A 17,565-nucleotide genomic window follows, 5' to 3' on the forward strand; every position below is an offset into this window, starting at 1 on the left:
AGCAGCAGAAGACACAGCCGCTCCTGTCACCTGCACGCAGCTAATGAAGACAGCCGTGTGATCGGCTGAGCTGTCACTGAGGTTACCTGGATCCAGCGGTGGATCCAGCGGTGGCCGCGGGTAACCTCAGTGACAGCTCAGCTGATTGCGCTACTCACCTCATTTGCTGCGTGGAGCTGACCGGAGCGGCGGTGAGTAGCGCGATCAGCTGAGCTGTCACTGAGGTTACCCGCGGCCACCGCTGCATCCACCGCTGGATCCAGGTAACCTCAGTGACAGCTCAGCCGATCACACGGCTCTCTTCATTAGCTGCGTGCTGGTGACATGAGCGGCTGTGTCTTCTGCTGCTCCTGTCACCTGCATGCAGCAGAGCTGGATGCGACGCTAGAGGACCGTGGATTACGCCGGACAAGGAGGGCTTTGTTGTGGGTAATAAATTGGTAATGAGGGAATTTGTTAGTGTTTTTTATTTCTAATAAAGGATTTTTCGGGTGTGTGTTTTTTAACTGTAATTTACAGATTAATCATGGAAGGTATCTCGGGGAGACGCCTGACATGATTAATCTAGGACTTATTGGCAGCTATGGGCTTCCAATAACTCCTTATTACCCCGATTTGCCAACGCACCAGGGTAAATCGGGAAGAGCCGGGTACAGTCCCAGAACTGTCGCATCTAATGTATGCGGCAATTCTGGGCGGCTGCTGGCTGATATTGTTAGGCTGGGGGGCTCCCCATAACGTGGAGCTCCCCATCCTGAGAATACCAGCCTGCAGCCGTATGGCTTTATCTGGCTGGTATTGAAATTGGGGGGGACCTCACGCCGGATTTTTTAATTATTTATTTATTTATTTTACTGCACAGTATAGACACGCCCACCGGCTGCTGTGATTGGGTGCAGTGACACAGCTGTCACTCAGCGTGTGGGCGTGTCTCACTGCAACCAATCATATTTGCCGGTGGGCGGGGAAAAGCAGGGAATACGAGATTGTTCAATGAGCGGCCGGCTTTTTCAAAAAAGGAAAAGCCGCTGGAGCAGAGTGAACGCCGTGCAGCGCCGGTGATCGGGGATCGGTGAGTATGAGAGAGGGGGGGACACTTCAGTCACTCGGGGGATTAACGGTCACCGGTGAATCCTTCACCGGTGACCGCTAATCAGGACGCTACACAGACAGAGCCGCGGAGTCGCTGTAAAGTCCCCTTTACACACTGAAACTTGCTAGCGATCATGCTGCACAGCGGGAAACAAAGGACCTAGGAATGGTCCTGAACGATTTGTAGCGATCACAACTTCAGAGCAGGGGCCAGGTCGCTGATAGGTTTCACACACTGCAATGTCGCTGGGGAGGTTGCTGTAACGTCACAAAACCGGTGACGTTACAGCGATGTCGTTTGCGATGTTGCAGTGTGTAAACCCAGCTTAAGTGACACATTGCTGGAATCAGGATCTCTGCCCCTACGTTATACTGCTATCAGATTAGGTGGGAAAATCCTGGTGACAGATTTTCCTTATGATAAGCTGGATGTGTCTGGTTGTACTGGGAACACAGTGTATTCGAGACAAAGTGCGCAACAATTGATTTCACAAATTAACATTCTGAGACTTGGAGACATTTGTCCCAAGCCTAGACAACCCCTTGAATTGATAGGAAATGCAGCCTTTTTGGGGTTTCTTTTTTAAACCTGCTTGAACCGTACCTTTAAAGTGACAACATATTTTCTCTTTAGTTATAATGCAATTCTCAGCGGCAATCCGAATTCACACTGTTTTCCTAGAGAAGTAGTATACCGTTTATCCTGCCATTGTGTGTTGCTAGATTCACTGGTTGTATGTAATACAATAGCAACAATGAATGATTAATCTATGCAATATGTCTACCTTGAATAGCAGCAGCATTTCCTTGTTATCATTTTCGAGAGCCCAAAGAGTCTTCCTAGCGGCCTCCTGTAGAGTGACATTAGGGCCCAGGGTGGAACGTCGCAGGATGGAAAAGGACAAGGAGATTTCTGTAGAAAACAGGAAGGGCAGAAACAGGAGAGGAAACGAGCAAAGTTTACTGAGTAACTGTGCTATGACAGACAAAATACCTGGAGAGCTAAAAGAATACCAACAGACCACACACCACAAATATACATAGGCATTGTCATCACACTGGACCTTCCAGAAGACTGGAAGGAGTTAACTAGACCAAAGAACTTGCAATTTATTCTAGGCAGAATTTTTTAGTTTACCATCTTAAAGTTAAAGCAATTGTCAAGACAGTAATGGCAAAGAGCAAAGTACATAAACGAATCTAAGGCAATGAAAATAGTCACATTCTGTAGCAGCAATGGAAGAAGATCATGGCTATGGCAATGTGGCGCCCCTGACCTGGTCAGGCACCACAGAGTATTGCACCCATGCGGGGACAATGCCTCCAGGTAATCTCCAAAGGCCAGGATGAGGTGCACACACAAACACATAGTGACCAGGTCTCCCACATCACTAGAGGGGACCCTTGGGTAGCCAGTAGGGGTTAACTTTCAATTCCCAGCAAGGGGTGTGCTGAGAGGCTGGTTGCTAGGAAGCAGGGCAGAGAGGAAGTGAGGGTGGTCTGGAGCTGGAGGTGGAGGTGTGTGGAAGGGAGCAGAGGGGCTCTCGTGTCAGACAGGTCCTGAGGAGTGCAGTAGCTGAAAGCGGGGGAGAAAGGGCACCGTGGGTCGGCCTGAAAGACATCCAGAGAGAGGGGTGGCTGAGTACGGAGATCCTGGTATCCGAGCACGCAAGGGGAAACAGATCCCCAGTACGGGCAGCAAATCATCCAGAGCTGCTTAACCTACAGGTGGGGGGGGTACTTCATGCCCTCACCACGACTACACAGAGCTCGAGCCAAGCAGCAATCACCAGGCCCATAAGGGGACAGGGCCAGAAGCCATCCCACCAAGGCCACGCTGCCGGCAGACGGGCCGGAGAGAGGGGAGCAGGGTAGTAACAGCTTCCCTGGAGGAGTCCTACCACGCTTCAGGCAAGGGATCCTCCCAAACAGAAAGAGTGCAAGGAGGGCGAGTGGACAGCTACCCTCAGAACGGCCTCCTGGAATTCCTGGTTCCACCTGGTTATCACAGTGTCGCCCGGGCATCTCACCGTGACCTCTAAACAGTGAGTAAACACGTTAAAAGACTTCTTGGACTGTGTTTGAGTCATTCTGCGACCTGTGGTCCCACACACATACACAGGGGCCTGGGGCTTGCCTCACTCTCAGGAGGCTATTATACTGACTGCACCCACCATCAGCCCCAGGCATCCCTTAACCTGCAGTGGTGGTCCTCACTGACCGCAATTCTGAGAGTGGCGTCACGGCAAATCCCAAAACGAAGGTTCCCTACCTGTGACCCGACCGTTCCATCCCGTGGAGTCCCTAAGGGTAATACCCTGCTGCACCGCACCTGTAGGGCTCTACAGCAATACTGCAGCGTTAGGCCTAAGCCACACGGCATGAAAATCGGAGCAAGTGGAATATGATGTTTTATCGCATTCCACTCGGACCAATATTAGCCTGTGTGCCAGCACCCATGAGCGATTATTTTCTCAGCCCTAATCGGACCGAGAAAACAGTCGCAGTATTCTGCGACTGTAATGTTTAATCCCGTTAGCGCCTAGCACAGGGATTTTTCATGATAACACAAAGCCTAATACAATTTAGTTAATTTTCATAAGCGAAGGGGTTAATAAGCTGCTGTGGTAAGTGTCTTTTTCTGCCTGGCAACGAGAGCAGCTGATTGGGGACCAATCAGCTGTTTGCGAGCCAGTTTTAACAGCTGGGGTTGGTCCTTTGAAAATTATTGCGCGGGCATTTTAGTTATAAATATCCCGGGTTTTCATCAGCTGGGTCAGTCCAGCTGATGAAGAGGAAGAAGTTCCAGAATGGAAGAACTGATCCAGCAGGTGCTGAAGCGAGCGGGAGAAGCCGACGGCGCTGAATGGATGAAGACCTGCCTGGCTGGAGTTGGTTCTGCCGCCGCCGCTGTTTTGGTTCCTACTGGAGCAGTGGTGGATCGGCAGGATGCGGGCTCGGTCGTCGCCGACGCTGAGGACGAACGGAGGACGAAAAGGCACAGAAGAAGCAAAGAAGCTTACTCACCGCCGGCCGTTGCCAGAAGATCCAGCGGTGGTCGGAGGTCCGGAGGCCGTTCTTCAGGTCGGACGAAGAAGACGTCTGCAGCCGCGTTGCCAGAGCCGGAGAAGAATGCCGCCGGGAGAAGTCGCTCGCGGACATCGCGAGATTTCAACCGGCGGTGTCATCAGGATGCGACCGGATGTGGCGCCGAGGTGGGCGGTGCTTACGGTCCACGGGCGGAAGCAGGAAGCCCATTCCATTTATCATCCGGTGACTGCCGGCCGGGCAGCAGGGTATCGCCGCCGCTACCGCAAAAGAGCTGTCATGGTGCGGCGGCAATCCTGCAGGCTTGGTCGTTGGAAGGATCGGATAGCGAAAGCGGCGAGGCAACTGGATCGGCTGAACCGGCTGCAGGAACTGGAGGCGACGTCGCTGATCGGCAGGAGGTCCCGTCGGTGCCTGAGGAGCCTTCTAGGAGCGGTGAGAGATTATTCCCATGTATTGGTAATGTAATGTCTAATGATTTTGATTCTTTAAGGGAGATGATTGGTAGTGTAGTGGCAGAGTGCTTAAACGGGGAGGGTAACTACACACACCATAGTACACACACTTTAAATCCAATCGCAAGTCATAATGGTATTCCTCAATCCTTTTTTAAGGAAGCCATTATGTGTCAGCCCTCTCCTTTGGGCTTTCATTTGTCAGTTAGTTTGAAAGAAAAAATATGGAATAAAGAATATGTTGATTTATTTGCATTATTACCTATGGGTAAGGAACAGTATCACACCGGCCTGGAAGCCAAAGGTGAAGGCGACGGTGATAAGAGGAAGGTGGTGAAGTCGTTTCACAATTGGTTGCAAGCCTTTGCGATATATGCTGCAGTATTAGGGGAAAAAGACCACAGTTGTTGCAGTGGGCTTTTTCAGCACTTGGATGCGGTGCTGGAGGCTTATCGCAACTTTGGGGGTGTAGGCTGGCTGGCGTATGACGAATCATTTCGTCAAAATATGGCGATTCATTCTAATATGAGATGGGGTAACAAGGATGTTGGGCTTTGGCTTAACCTTATGTTACCCCAGAGATCTGGATTGGTCAGACAAAATGCTAATTTGCCGGTTAAAAAAGGCTTCTGTTTTGCTTTTAACGAATCGGCATGCAAGCGGCTGACCAATTGTAGATTTAAACACGAATGTTCAGGATGTGAGGGTTCTCACCCACTTTTCAAATGTTTTAAAAGGGGGCCGCAGGCGGGTCAGCAGCCTAGCAACAATTCCCGTGAGTTTTTTCTTAAAAGCTTAGACTCCGGTGAAGTGGGAAAAAATGCTCCCATGGTTAAAGCGGTACCCCGACAAGGAGAAAGCCATCATAGTACGTAATGGTTTTGAGTTTGGTTTTCCTGTTCCAAGTTTTAAAGGAACAGGTTGTCTTCATGTTTCTATCCTTATTTCGGTTAGGTCACATGAAGAGTTTATGTTGAATCACATCAAAAAGGAGCTTAGTTTAGGGAGGCTAGCTGGTCCATTTGGTAGCCCTCCTTTTCCAAATTTTCGGTTATCGCCTTTAGGTATCGTGCCTTAAAAAGAGGCGGGGGCCTTTAGGGTAATTCATCATTTGTCATACCCTAAGGGGCAATCTGTCAATGATGAAGTGGATAAAGCTGTAGCATCAGTTCATTACGCTACATTTGATATGGCGGTTGATCTGTTAAGAAAGTTTGGTCAAGGAGCGCTATTAGCCAAATCGTATATAAAATCAGCCTTTCGATTATTACCTGTTCATCCGAGGGGTTTTAATTCTTTAGGGTTTTCTTTTGAGGGAAGTTTCTATTTTGACAGGTGCCTTCCCATGGGGTTTTCTCTGTCTTGTTTTTATTTCGAATGTTTCTCGTCATTTTTAGAGTGGGTAGTGCAGGAGTCTGTGCCTAATGGCGGAATCTTGCACTACCTGGATGATTTTTTGTTCATAGGTTCTGGAAGTTCAGATGTTTGTTTTGTTTTGTTAGATAGGTTTTTGTTTTTGATGAAGTTTTATGGAATTCCAATTGCAGAAGAAAACACAGTTTCCCCGTGTCACAATTTAGAATTTTTAAGGATTTCTATTGATTCCGTAGCTATGCAGTGTAGCTTGCCAACTGATAAGTTAATAAAATTGCAATGTTTGGTTGATTCTGTGGTGAGTAAAAAGAAGGTCACGCTGAGAGAGATGCAGTGCCTATTGGGTTCTTTGAATTTTGCTTTAAAAATCATTCCGATGGGGCGTGTTTTCTGCAGAAGGTTGTATGATAGCATGAGTGGTTTGTCATCCATTAATGCACATATTAGAGTTTCAGCCGAAATGAGATCCGATTTGATGGTTTGGCGGAGGTTTTTGTTGGAGTTTAACGGTATTAGCTGCTTTCAGGAGGTTTTTTGCTTGGCTAAAGAATTGCAAGTTGAGCTTCAGGTGGATACAAGTGCGGGTTTTTTAGTAAGTTTCAGGGAGGATTGGTGTGTGGAGTCATGGCCGGTGAAGTGGTGTCAATTGGGTTTGAATGTTAAGAGATCAGTGGTTGAATTGTTTGCTATTTTGGTGGTTCTGTCTTTATGGGGTAATGATTTAGCTAATAGGCGCATTGCATTTCAGTCGACGGATAAAGGGGTTGTTTTTTGCATCAATACTTTATCATCTAAATGTATATGGGCTGCGAAGTTATTGAGGCAGATAGTCTTTCTTTGTTTTAGATTCAACATTTGGTTGAAGGCGTTTTTGGTTAGCGATTGTGTTGAACTTTCCTGTCCCTCTTTTTTACAGCGGTTAGAGTCCAGAAACTCAGGGTTGCTGGAGGAAGGGGTAAGACTGTATTTTCCGATGGAACTGTGGGACATTCTTTGGACTTGATTCAAATGTTTATTAGGAACTCTATTGCGGCAAGCACTTGGTCGGCTTATGCTGCCGCATGGGAGAGATGGTTGGATTTTTGTAAAGCAAGGAGTTATTGTGGTTATGTTGCCGAAGTGTCAACTGCCCTGGAGTATATACAGTTTGGGCTGTCCAATGGCATTAGTTATTCTGTGTTGAATAAGGCGCTTGCTGGTATTTCATTTTTTCTTAAATTGTATGGTAACGAGTCTTTGATTTCCTTCTTTACTGTCAAGCAAGCGCTTAAGGGGTTAAAAAGGGAGAATTGCCGTCCGGATGATAGGCGCCCGATTTCTTTTGATATGTTATTGAAGTTGTGGCAGGCCCTGGGAGTTGTCTGTACAGATTTTTTCGAAGCCAGTTTATTTAGAGCTGCGTTTGCACTGGCTTTCTTTGCTGCTCTTAGGATTGGCGAATTGATGTCTCTTAGCAAAAATAAGTTAGGTGGTCTGAAGTTACAAGATGTTAGAGTGTTTAAATCGTATTGTTTAATTTTTATTGCTGTGTCTAAGACGGATCAGGGAGGAAAAGGGCATTGGATTAAGTTATCTTGTATTAAGGATTCCCGTTTGTCCTGTGCAGAACTTACGGCTCTGGGTCTCGTTGCGCCCTCCGGGTAAAGGTCCATTGTTTATTCATTCTTCCGGTTTACCAGCTACAAAATTTAAGTTTGGTACATTGTTAAGGCGGTGCTTATCACATTTGGGTTTGGGACATTATAAAATTTCTTCTCATTCCTTCCGGATTGGCGCTGCTACTGTCGCCGCTTCGTTGGGATTGACTGGAAAGAAAATCATGCAATTGGGTAGGTGGAATTTGGGTCGCTATAAAATTTACGTTCGTCCGGAGCTCTTGCTTAATTCTTGAATGCTTGAATTTTCAGAACCCATGATCGTTTGGATTGTTGGGCATTCATACGTATATTGGGCTCAGAAGAGAGCTGCAATGCGTACATACACTGAAAATTTAACATTTTCATTTGATCACATTAATATTCATTGGTTTGGTTCCAGAGGAATGAGATGGGCTCAACTGGTCAGTGAGCTGAAGAAAAAGATGTATTCTACTCCAGTTCCAGACTTAATTATCCTACATTTAGGTGGTAACGATGTTGGTAAGATAAAAACATTGGAGCTGATATCACAAATGCAACGGGACATTATTTTTATTAAAAAATTTTTGCCTAATGCATGTTTAGTATTTTCTGAGATTATCCCTAGGATTGCATGGACATCGGGAGGATTTTCATTTTTTGAACAAAATTAGAAAAAGGGTCAATCGTACCATGGAAAAGTTTTGTAGAGTCACGGGTGATTTTTCTTTCCGCCATGTGGATTTGGAAGGGTTTTTATTGGGGTTATATAGAAGTGACGGGGTACACCTGTCTGACATAGGTGTTGATATATTTAATTTGGGTTTACAAGGAACTGTCGAAAGATGGCTGTGCGATAGTGTGGGGGGACACTAATAGCAATTAGTGTCCTGGTGGGGGAAAATCGCTCAGATGTCTGAGTGGATTCTGGTTTATGGTTTATGGAATTATATATGTGATGGGAATGTTAATACAAAGGGTTAATTGTTTGTTAAACAATTCAGGTTACTCTTAATAAATTAGCACGGCCAATAATTTACCAATGAATTCTGTGTCCAGTGTCAGTTATTATTTGGTATGTGAATGAATGGATTTTGTGTTATCATGTAAGTCTTGTTTCTCTCACACCCATTCAAGTCTATGGGGCAAGAGAAAAATCGTATTACACCGGTATACCGCGAGTGCAGAGCGAGAATGGCAATAGCCGGCAACGGAGGAGAGAGGGAGATAAATCCTTCCCCTCCGCAGCACCAGCCCGCTCCTCCTCAGCACCGGCTCACCCCTGCTCAGAGCCGGCTCGCCCCCCGCAGGTGAGGTCTGATCGCATGATTGGACTTCAGTCGCAGTGACACACGCATGGCACTCGGCTCCTGCTGTGCTGCCAGCATGAGCTCAGTGTCATGCGAGGATCGCAGTAGATCCCCGTGTGGCCCCGGCCTAAAGGCCCCGTCACACGCAACGATATATCGTGTGATCGCATGAGTGATCGCACCCGCCCCTGTCGTTTGTGCGTCACGGGCAATTCGTTGCCCATGGCGCACAATGTTATTAACCCCCGTCACACGTACTTACCTCCCTCACGACGTCACTGTGGGCGGCGAATATCCTCCTCCTGAAGGGGAAGGGACGTTCGGCGTCACAGCGACGTCACACAGCGGCCACCCAATAGAAGCGGAGGGGCGGAGACGAGCGGGCCGCAACATCCCGCCCACCTGCTTCCTTCCTCATTGCCGGCGGGACGCAGGTAAGCTGTGTTCGTCGTTCCCGGGGTGTCACACGTAGCGATGTGCGCTGCCTCGGGAACTACGAATGACCGGCGCGCAGAAGGAGGAACGACATTATGAAAATGAACGACGTGTCAACGAGCAACGATAAGGTATTTTTGCTTGTTAACAGTCGTTCGGAGGTGTCACACACTACGACATCTCTAACGATGCCGGATGTGCGTCACGAATTCCGTGACCCTGACGACATATCGTTAGATATATCGTAGCGTGTGATGGGGCCTTTAGTGTCAGTATTTTCAAGCATAGCAGCAGAGGAATCATGCACACTAGGACAGATCCACAAAGACTAGGTAGTTTTAAAGGGAATCTGTTACTAGGCTTTTACTACCTCATCTGAGATCATCATCATGTAGGAAAAGAGACCCTGAATCTATAAGTGTATCACTTAATTTACTGGGTGCTGCAATTATGAAGCAATAAGAGTTCTTAGCTGTATGATGAAGCAGAGTTAAGAAAGCTAACTACACACATACCAGGCTCTCTATCTACATTGTCTATTGACAGTCAACTTCTTATCACATGAGGTCGGGCCTGTTTGGACGAGTAGTCCATGAGCTCCAGAACTGGCAGTGCATAATCAACTAGTGATAAAACCTTCATTATAAGTAAACAGCACACAGTGTGATAAGAGACACATGGCTGAATTCTGTGTTTCAACTCTTACCTCATGCTGTCCTCAGATTACATAGCAAAACCCAGCTAACAGATTCTGTTTAAATGAACAAAATTTATCAAATTGGTGCTACATGCTGAATTTGGTGCATTTTTTTGACCATCTAGTATAATATTTGAGACTGACGATTGTTTAATGTCCTTTTTAGACAGGCCAAGCACAATTCTATACACAGAACAATTGTTTATATGATTGTTACCTGCACTTACATTATCATTTTATCAGCAGCACATCAATGGGTATATGCTGCTAAGATTTTTGTTTTAAAGCCAGCTTAAAAATCACATCATCTGGCAAACAAACATTTTTCTCATTTTGCTGCTTTACTTATATGTTGCCCTTTGTGGTATGATTTTGTGCCAAATTTAAGGGACAATTGTGGCGCAAGTGTCGCATGTCTAGATCTTGAAATTCTGTGAGACTGCTATCAAACCTTATTTACTTTACCCAGATTACCACTTTACAGTAGCTCTGATCTATAGTTGCAAGCTCTGTGCTGTATATCCAAAACTCATGTATATAGTTTCTATGCAGCATCTTGTCACTGTTACTAGGGAAACAGAAATATTGTAAAAGAAAAGTGTCGTCTGTGCTTCATATATTATCATTTAAAGGGAGTATATGTCGCGGGCGGGGAGGAGGGTGGCAACGCTGCGCTCTCCCACAGCTCGGGTCTGGCCGCCGCTGCTCTGCGGCTACTGCTGCTCGGTGGCTCGAGCGATGGGCCGGATCCCGGGGACTCGAGCGGCGCTCCTCGCCCGTGAGTGAAAGGGGTATTGTTTTGGGGGATTTATTGTCCGTGACGCCACCCATGGTTGTGGTGATTGTGTGGACACCACCGCTGCTCTGTATGGGGATCCCGGGAGCGATGGTATGGAGCAGCTAGATGTTGGCCCTCCCCTCCGTGAGTAGGGGGGTTGGTGGTCCCGGGGCCCGATGATGGGGAGTTAGGATGGTTGACAGGCGGGTTATGGGGCCTGTTGAGGTGCAGGGACAGCGCTGTGCCGCACGGCACGAAGGTACTCACTCAGCCCAAGGATGATGACACAGTTCACGGTAAACAAGCGGCTGGTTGGACGGGTCCCTCGGACGGCTGCGGTGTTGATGTTCCCTGCAAGTTAGCGGTGACTGTCTCTTCCCTGCACCTAGATACGGTTGTTGGTAGCGATGGATTCCCACCGGTAACCCGCTCCCTAGCTTGGATGTGAGCCGGAGGAGCCCCTCTCTTGCCCGCAGGCGCTGGCCCTGAGAAACTGGTGCCTTGGCGGTGGCGGTGTCTCTCCAATATGGTTGGACGGTTGCCTTCAATCGGGACTTTGGCTGTTGGGAGACCCGGAGGTCCCCTTCACTGACGGATTTGGCAAATTGTACGGCGACTCCAAGCCTTGCCGGGATCCGAAAGGCCCCTGCCAATGGTGCTGGCTTCTCTTTGTATACCGGTCCGGTACCGCCGGGCCACCACCCGTCCACGGTCCTTACGGTAGACTCCAATAGGCCACTCCTGCAGACGGTCACCGCCGTCTGCCAATCTTGCTGTCTCAGTCCGGGGCACACACCCGGACCAACTTCAGGCTCAGTTGCTGTACTTTCCCTTCACTTCCACTCCTGTCACTTGCTCCTCTACCACTTCCTTCTCACTTCCTTCAACTCTCAAACTCATCTGACTGGTTTTCCCGCCTCCAGGACTGTGAACTCCTCGGTGGGCGGAGCCAACCTCCTGGCCCACCCCCTGGTGTGGACATCAGCCCCTGGAGGAAGGCAACAAGGATTTGTGTTCTGACCTCGGTGTGCCTGCAGGGAATGTGGGGTGTGTGGTGGTGTTGTGACCTGTGACCCCTGGCTTGCCCAGGGCGTCACATTTACACTGCTGTACGACAGATTTTAAGCAACTTTAAATGTTGCTTTACTGATCTTTTTCAGTAAATACAAAGCATTTTTCTCCATTCCAGCAGCACACAAGCAGTTTTTTGCTGTAGTGCAGCATAGTCTATTATTAAAGAATATTATATATCAGCTTGTATATGCCTTGTGTATACCTGTTTTAGTTGATGTGCTATTTCTGGGTTTTCTAACATTTCTTCTTTGATAATGTGTCCTTAATGCACACTAGATTTTCTATGATGCCTCTTTACAAAACATTAAAGAGATGGCACATTAGCATCATGCTGTATTTGCTTTGCCGTGAGTTCTACCTAAGGGCAGCCAGTGATTGATTAGCGACATAAAACTGCTATCCTTTGACTCATACTTCCGAGTTTCGGTTTATTCTTTGTGATGTTGCTTATGCCTGTCTCCTGCTTGTGATATGTTTCTCCCTGTTGGTCCTTACAAGCAGGAGGCAGGGGTGACAGGCTGAAACTGCATCTCATAATATACTTTGAAGGTTATGATAGAGAGTATAGAGTAGACAGTCAGAGAAATCATGGGAATTTTATAACAGCAGGTAATTACTGTATAGAAACACTATATAATTTCTCTCTTATGATAAGTAGAAATGGTTCAACTACATGGAGGCACATACAGAGGATACAGTAACACAAAACAGTGCAAATTTCTGAGCATACTAATAGCATTAACATATTAGCAACACGTATTTCTTATGAAAAATTATTTGAGATTACGAAAGATTCTGTTTTTTCTCAAGATAAATTTACTTGGAGGATGACTATTTCTTAATGATTTGGTAACTGGTGCCAGGCACTTACCTGTAGTCTACAGTGGATTTCATACAAGACTACTAGACATTAATTTCCTTACAAGTCCATATATTACAATAGGTTTAGACTAATCAGTTTATAGCATTGTTGCTTATATCTTACAATGTTTAAGCAACAATGCGCCGTCAAAATTCTCTGGTTTTACACCAGATATTACCAGTGATATATCCTTCTCCCACTCCCAAGGAGATAGTATCCTTCCCCAGTGGGGTCTCCTCAGCCACAGAGACTAGCTCTGAATCCTCCAGGTCATCTATGGAGACAGAAAGGATGGAAACTCTTCATACAAACTGAAATAAAATAGCATTTTTACAAAATGTAGGTCTTTTGAATTAGGTATAATAATGATTTTTCAAAGGAGATCAAGAGATATATTTTATTTATATATCTAACTCAACTAGTGCTGCTTTTTTACAAATATGAGTGATTGAGGAATTTAGTAAACTTGCAAATACAGCTCACAGAATCGACCACAGGCAATTTAAAGGGAACCTGTCAGGTGCAATATGCACCCAGTGCCACGAGCAGTTCTGGGTGCATATTGCTAATCCCTGCCTAACCGTCCATGTATACACTAGCATAGATAAAGAGATCTTTAGAAAATAGTGTTTGTAAAGATTGTTTATTCTATGTTAATGAGGCCGGGCACTAGTCCTAAGGTCAGGCACTAGTCCTATGAGCAAGTTCCCTTGGCTAGTTGGCCCTCTTAGCATGTCAACATGCCCCTGTGGACGTACTAACATACTAATGAATGCACAGCGACACCGCACATACCTCAGTCTCGATGGCGGCTGGTGGAGGATGGATGCACACTGCGCATGATCTGGAGTCCCCGGGACTTCCAGTCATGTGCACTGAAGCCGGAAGCTTACACCCGGCATTAGTTTAGTGCGGGGACTCCGGATCATGCTCAGTGCGCATCCATCCTCTGCTGGCCGCCATGAAGAGTGAAGTATGTGCGACGAAGCTGAGTATTCGTTAGCATGTTAGTACGCCCACAGGGGCGTGCTAACATGCTATGTGGGCTGGCTAGCCAAGGGAACTCATGCCCTTGCGACTAGTTGTGGGCCTCATTAGCATTAAACAATCTTTAGAAATACTTTTTCTAAAGATTTCTTTATCTATGCTACTAGATACAGGGACAGTTAGGCAGGGATTACTAACATGCATCCACAACTGCTCGTGGTTCTGGGTGCATATTGAACCTTGACAGGTCCCCTTTAAAGGGTATATGTCAGTAGGATCAAACCTCTTATGCGGTCTATATGGATATGCAGGTCATAGAAAGTTGAAAAAGAGTTAACAACACTATGAGAGGAGAGCTGCAGCGACAGATGTCTTTGTAATGGGACAAAGCTCATCTTTGCTGTGCTATGTTATTGAAAATCACATGCAGCTCTGCAGTGAAATCAGGAGCCAGCTGTCTGTCATTACATGTCTCACACTGATAATGCCCCCTTTTATTTAAAATTAGCTTTTGATGCAGACTCTGATGGAAATCTGTGTCCCGCCCACAGGTCTTAATAGAAAAAGTGGATTTCATTGAAATTAAATATTGAATCGCAAGTATCAAAGTATCATTTTATTTAATTTTCTATGACCTAGATGCCCATGGAAATGGCTTAGGAGGTTTGATCCTACTGACAGAAAGCATTTAAAGTGAATCTGTCACCAGACATTTTCTAGTTCCTCTAGTGTTCATGATTTTGTAGCTGCTAAGTTGTAGTGAGACTATTTTTACTATAAGACGTAAATGAGCTGTGAGCTGAAGGTGCTCTTAGGCTGAAGTAGTATCCTACTATTCCAACACTTGACTTAAAGCACCACTCAAGAATTTTGTTATTTTTCAGCGCAGGAGTGATGTTTTAAATGTAAGCCCCCTCCACTCTGTATTATGTATAGTTACATAGTTACATAGGTTGAAAAAAGACCTAAGTCCATCTAGTTCAACCATCTGGCGTTTTCATTCTTTTTAGGCACCACTCCAGTATCGCGGCGCCATTTTATACCCATAACGTTTGACTGGCTGGAAGTTAGAAGTTAAGTCACATGCACTCACTGCAAGTCTATGAGAGCTAGAACAAGTCTCTCAGCGTTGCATTGATTTGTCATCTCCAGCATGGTCCATGAAACACTGGAGCTGCCAGCAGGCCACAAATCACAGGAGACTGACAGGAGTGACGCTGGAGGAATAATGGTATAAGCAGAGGCAAAGATGTTGTTTACGCTCAATGCTCCACTTAAAATTAACTGCAAGAAATAGAAATTTGTCTCCCTCCTTTCCTCGTGCCGCTGTAAAATTTTGACCATGGAATGCAAAGTTGCCTATTCCCAGCCCAGAGGTCTGCATACTAGACCTAGAACTAGGAAAATCTGAGGGAAGTGACAGATTCACTTAAATGATGCTGTATTGCAGTGGCATTGGGTGGGGGGACTCAGGGGTTGTTACCTGGGTACAAATATTCTTAGGGGAACTGATTTCCAAAAGAGAACTAATGGTGACATCACTACTGTCAAATGTCTGGGGAAGTGGACATGCTCTAGACTTCTGGCTGTGTGTCCAGGATTTCCAGGGAAACATTACTATGAACTCTATTGGTGTCAATATGTCACCAATAAAGCAAGATCTTGTGATGGGGCAGGAAGCAGTAGGCTCCCTGCCCCACCAGTGTCTATCTGTAGGCTGCAGTAGGCCTATGGTCTCCATGATATCAGCATCCCAGCACAGGTGGCGCATTGACTTTACTGCATTGTGCCGCCAATGTCGGCTTGTCTGCTTGCAGGGTGGAAAAGAACTTGGTCACTCAGATTAGGAAAGTATGAAATTTCATTTTTTGTGGGTGGGGAGGCATCAAGTTGGATATTTCTGAAGGGGCTCTCACAGAGTATCATCAGTTTTTAAGGGGGCACTAATATTTTTTTCTAAAAGGGGCACACATTAGGCATGGTTTAAGATCAGTCAGGGGGCATTACTTGTTTTAAGGAGTCAATCACATGGTAAGATTACTGGGTTAGTGGTGCAGAACTTGCCACTAATGCTGTACAACTGCTATATTGATATTGTATAAAAATGACAGGTCCAATATTCGACTCAGGCTTGTCTATCTCTAAGACCTTAAAAAAATATTTTTTTATCTCTACTGGCTAACACGGTACAAAGATATATTTTACTTGTATCTAAGACCTTATTCAGATTTGTCACTATATCCATGTTGTCATTCACAATAGCCTAACGATTTCTACTAAATATAGACAACCGGGAAGAGCAGAAGCTAGACAGTCTTCAAAGACCGCAATGCATGTTTTCACAACAACAGGTAGCATAAATGTTCAGATTTACCATTCAGGCAGAAACTATTTGCACTTCATCTTTTCTTTATGCAGCATACAATAAAATCCTGGAAGGAACCTGTTCTGTCCCTTGTTCTGTACTGCTAACATGCTGATAGTTCTTGACTGCCTGTACGTCATCTCCAGAAAAATAAACGGAAACTATTTTTACGCCATGACCGTAAATTATCACAGTTGGTCAGGCTCAAAGACTACAAACAAAAAGTTCCTACGAAGTTCTTACCTAGTAATCTGCAAACTCCTGTTCCCTGCAGCCACTTTGCCTGCTCCCTCCACTTACAGTAAATTGTCCTGATGTCCAATTACAGGCATCACGACAGGCTCACAAGTTCCAAACTTATATGTTCCCTTATTGATACTAGGGCAAAGCATTAAATGATTCTGAGAGACAGACTAAGAACAATATGTTCGAAACGCGTACTCTTGCCTATTTCGCTATAATATCATGATGGAATCTTTTTTAATCACCATGAAATAAAATTTTGTATTTTTTTAATCTACTTTTTGGACCTGTTTGCTGGAATTTCCCTCCTTCCTTGATGCTGTCCAGGTTTGCCGACCTACAATTCTCCTTGCACGGTCCAACTAGTGGTCTCAGAGGAACAGGTGAGCGGGTTAAACTTTTTTTCTTACGAGTTCTATCCCAGTATTCGTCACGGCAAAACAAATGCTCAGGTTCCTCATTGACTTGCATTAGGGTCGTTATTTGTGCCGAATCCCGAAATAGTACTTTGTGATTCGTTACGAGTAATCCGAAAACGGGTAGTTATTATTCACTCATCACTAAATACGATATCAAGTCATAAAAATCTATATATTCCACAGCTCAGTATTTAGGAGCTGTTCATGTTTAGGGTAACATAAGAGACTTGACAGATCCCCTTTAATGTATGCAAATTTAGCATACATTCAAAGTCACAAATCAGTCGGTATTTTTTTGTGGGCTTCTAAAGTTGTTGCTTTTTTTGTTCAAATAATGGTAATAAAGAAAAAAACTTTACATTGTTCCACATTTAGGGAATTGTACAGATAGATGTAAACTTTTACTGTCAGATACATACAGTATGTCTACCCATATCCTGTCCCCCGCAATTGACTTCAGAACGGCGGTAGCTATAGGCATAGAAGTGGTGTCTAGGTATAGTAAAGTAGCCATGCGCTACGCAATTAAACCACCTATAACGCCACCTGGTGGAAAACAACAGAGTTAGCATTTTTATCTCGAAAACGGAACGAGATAGAAAAAAAAAGTGAATTAAAAAATTGTAGTGTATCATCAATTCAATACGAATTGACACCTTGCATACAGAAATGCTATGATATGAAACCCATGACCCCCGAAAAACATTGAATGCTGGTCACGCATATGGCGCTCATTTAACTTTGATGCTCAAAGTGGCCACCGTCAGCTGCAATGCACATCTGGACTCTGGACAGCATACTGTATCTTGC

General features: G+C 45.5%; 1 protein-coding gene across 1 annotated transcript in view; it reads right to left on the bottom strand.

The window, feature by feature from the left end:
• The window catches only part of SH3TC2 (SH3 domain and tetratricopeptide repeats 2), a 189,392-nt gene that overhangs the window by 100,807 nt on the left and 71,020 nt on the right, over nucleotides 1-17,565 (bottom strand). The window contains exons 3-4 of the mRNA XM_075344627.1: nucleotides 12,920-13,015; nucleotides 1,878-2,005 (exon numbers count right to left, since the gene is read on the bottom strand). Coding sequence (XP_075200742.1) covers nucleotides 1,878-2,005; nucleotides 12,920-13,015 — 224 coding nt within the window. The remainder of the gene's footprint in view (nucleotides 1-1,877; nucleotides 2,006-12,919; nucleotides 13,016-17,565) is intronic.

This window comes from Anomaloglossus baeobatrachus, chromosome 4 (assembly GCF_048569485.1).
Source record: "Anomaloglossus baeobatrachus isolate aAnoBae1 chromosome 4, aAnoBae1.hap1, whole genome shotgun sequence".
In the NCBI taxonomy this organism is placed as follows: domain Eukaryota; kingdom Metazoa; phylum Chordata; class Amphibia; order Anura; family Aromobatidae; genus Anomaloglossus; species Anomaloglossus baeobatrachus.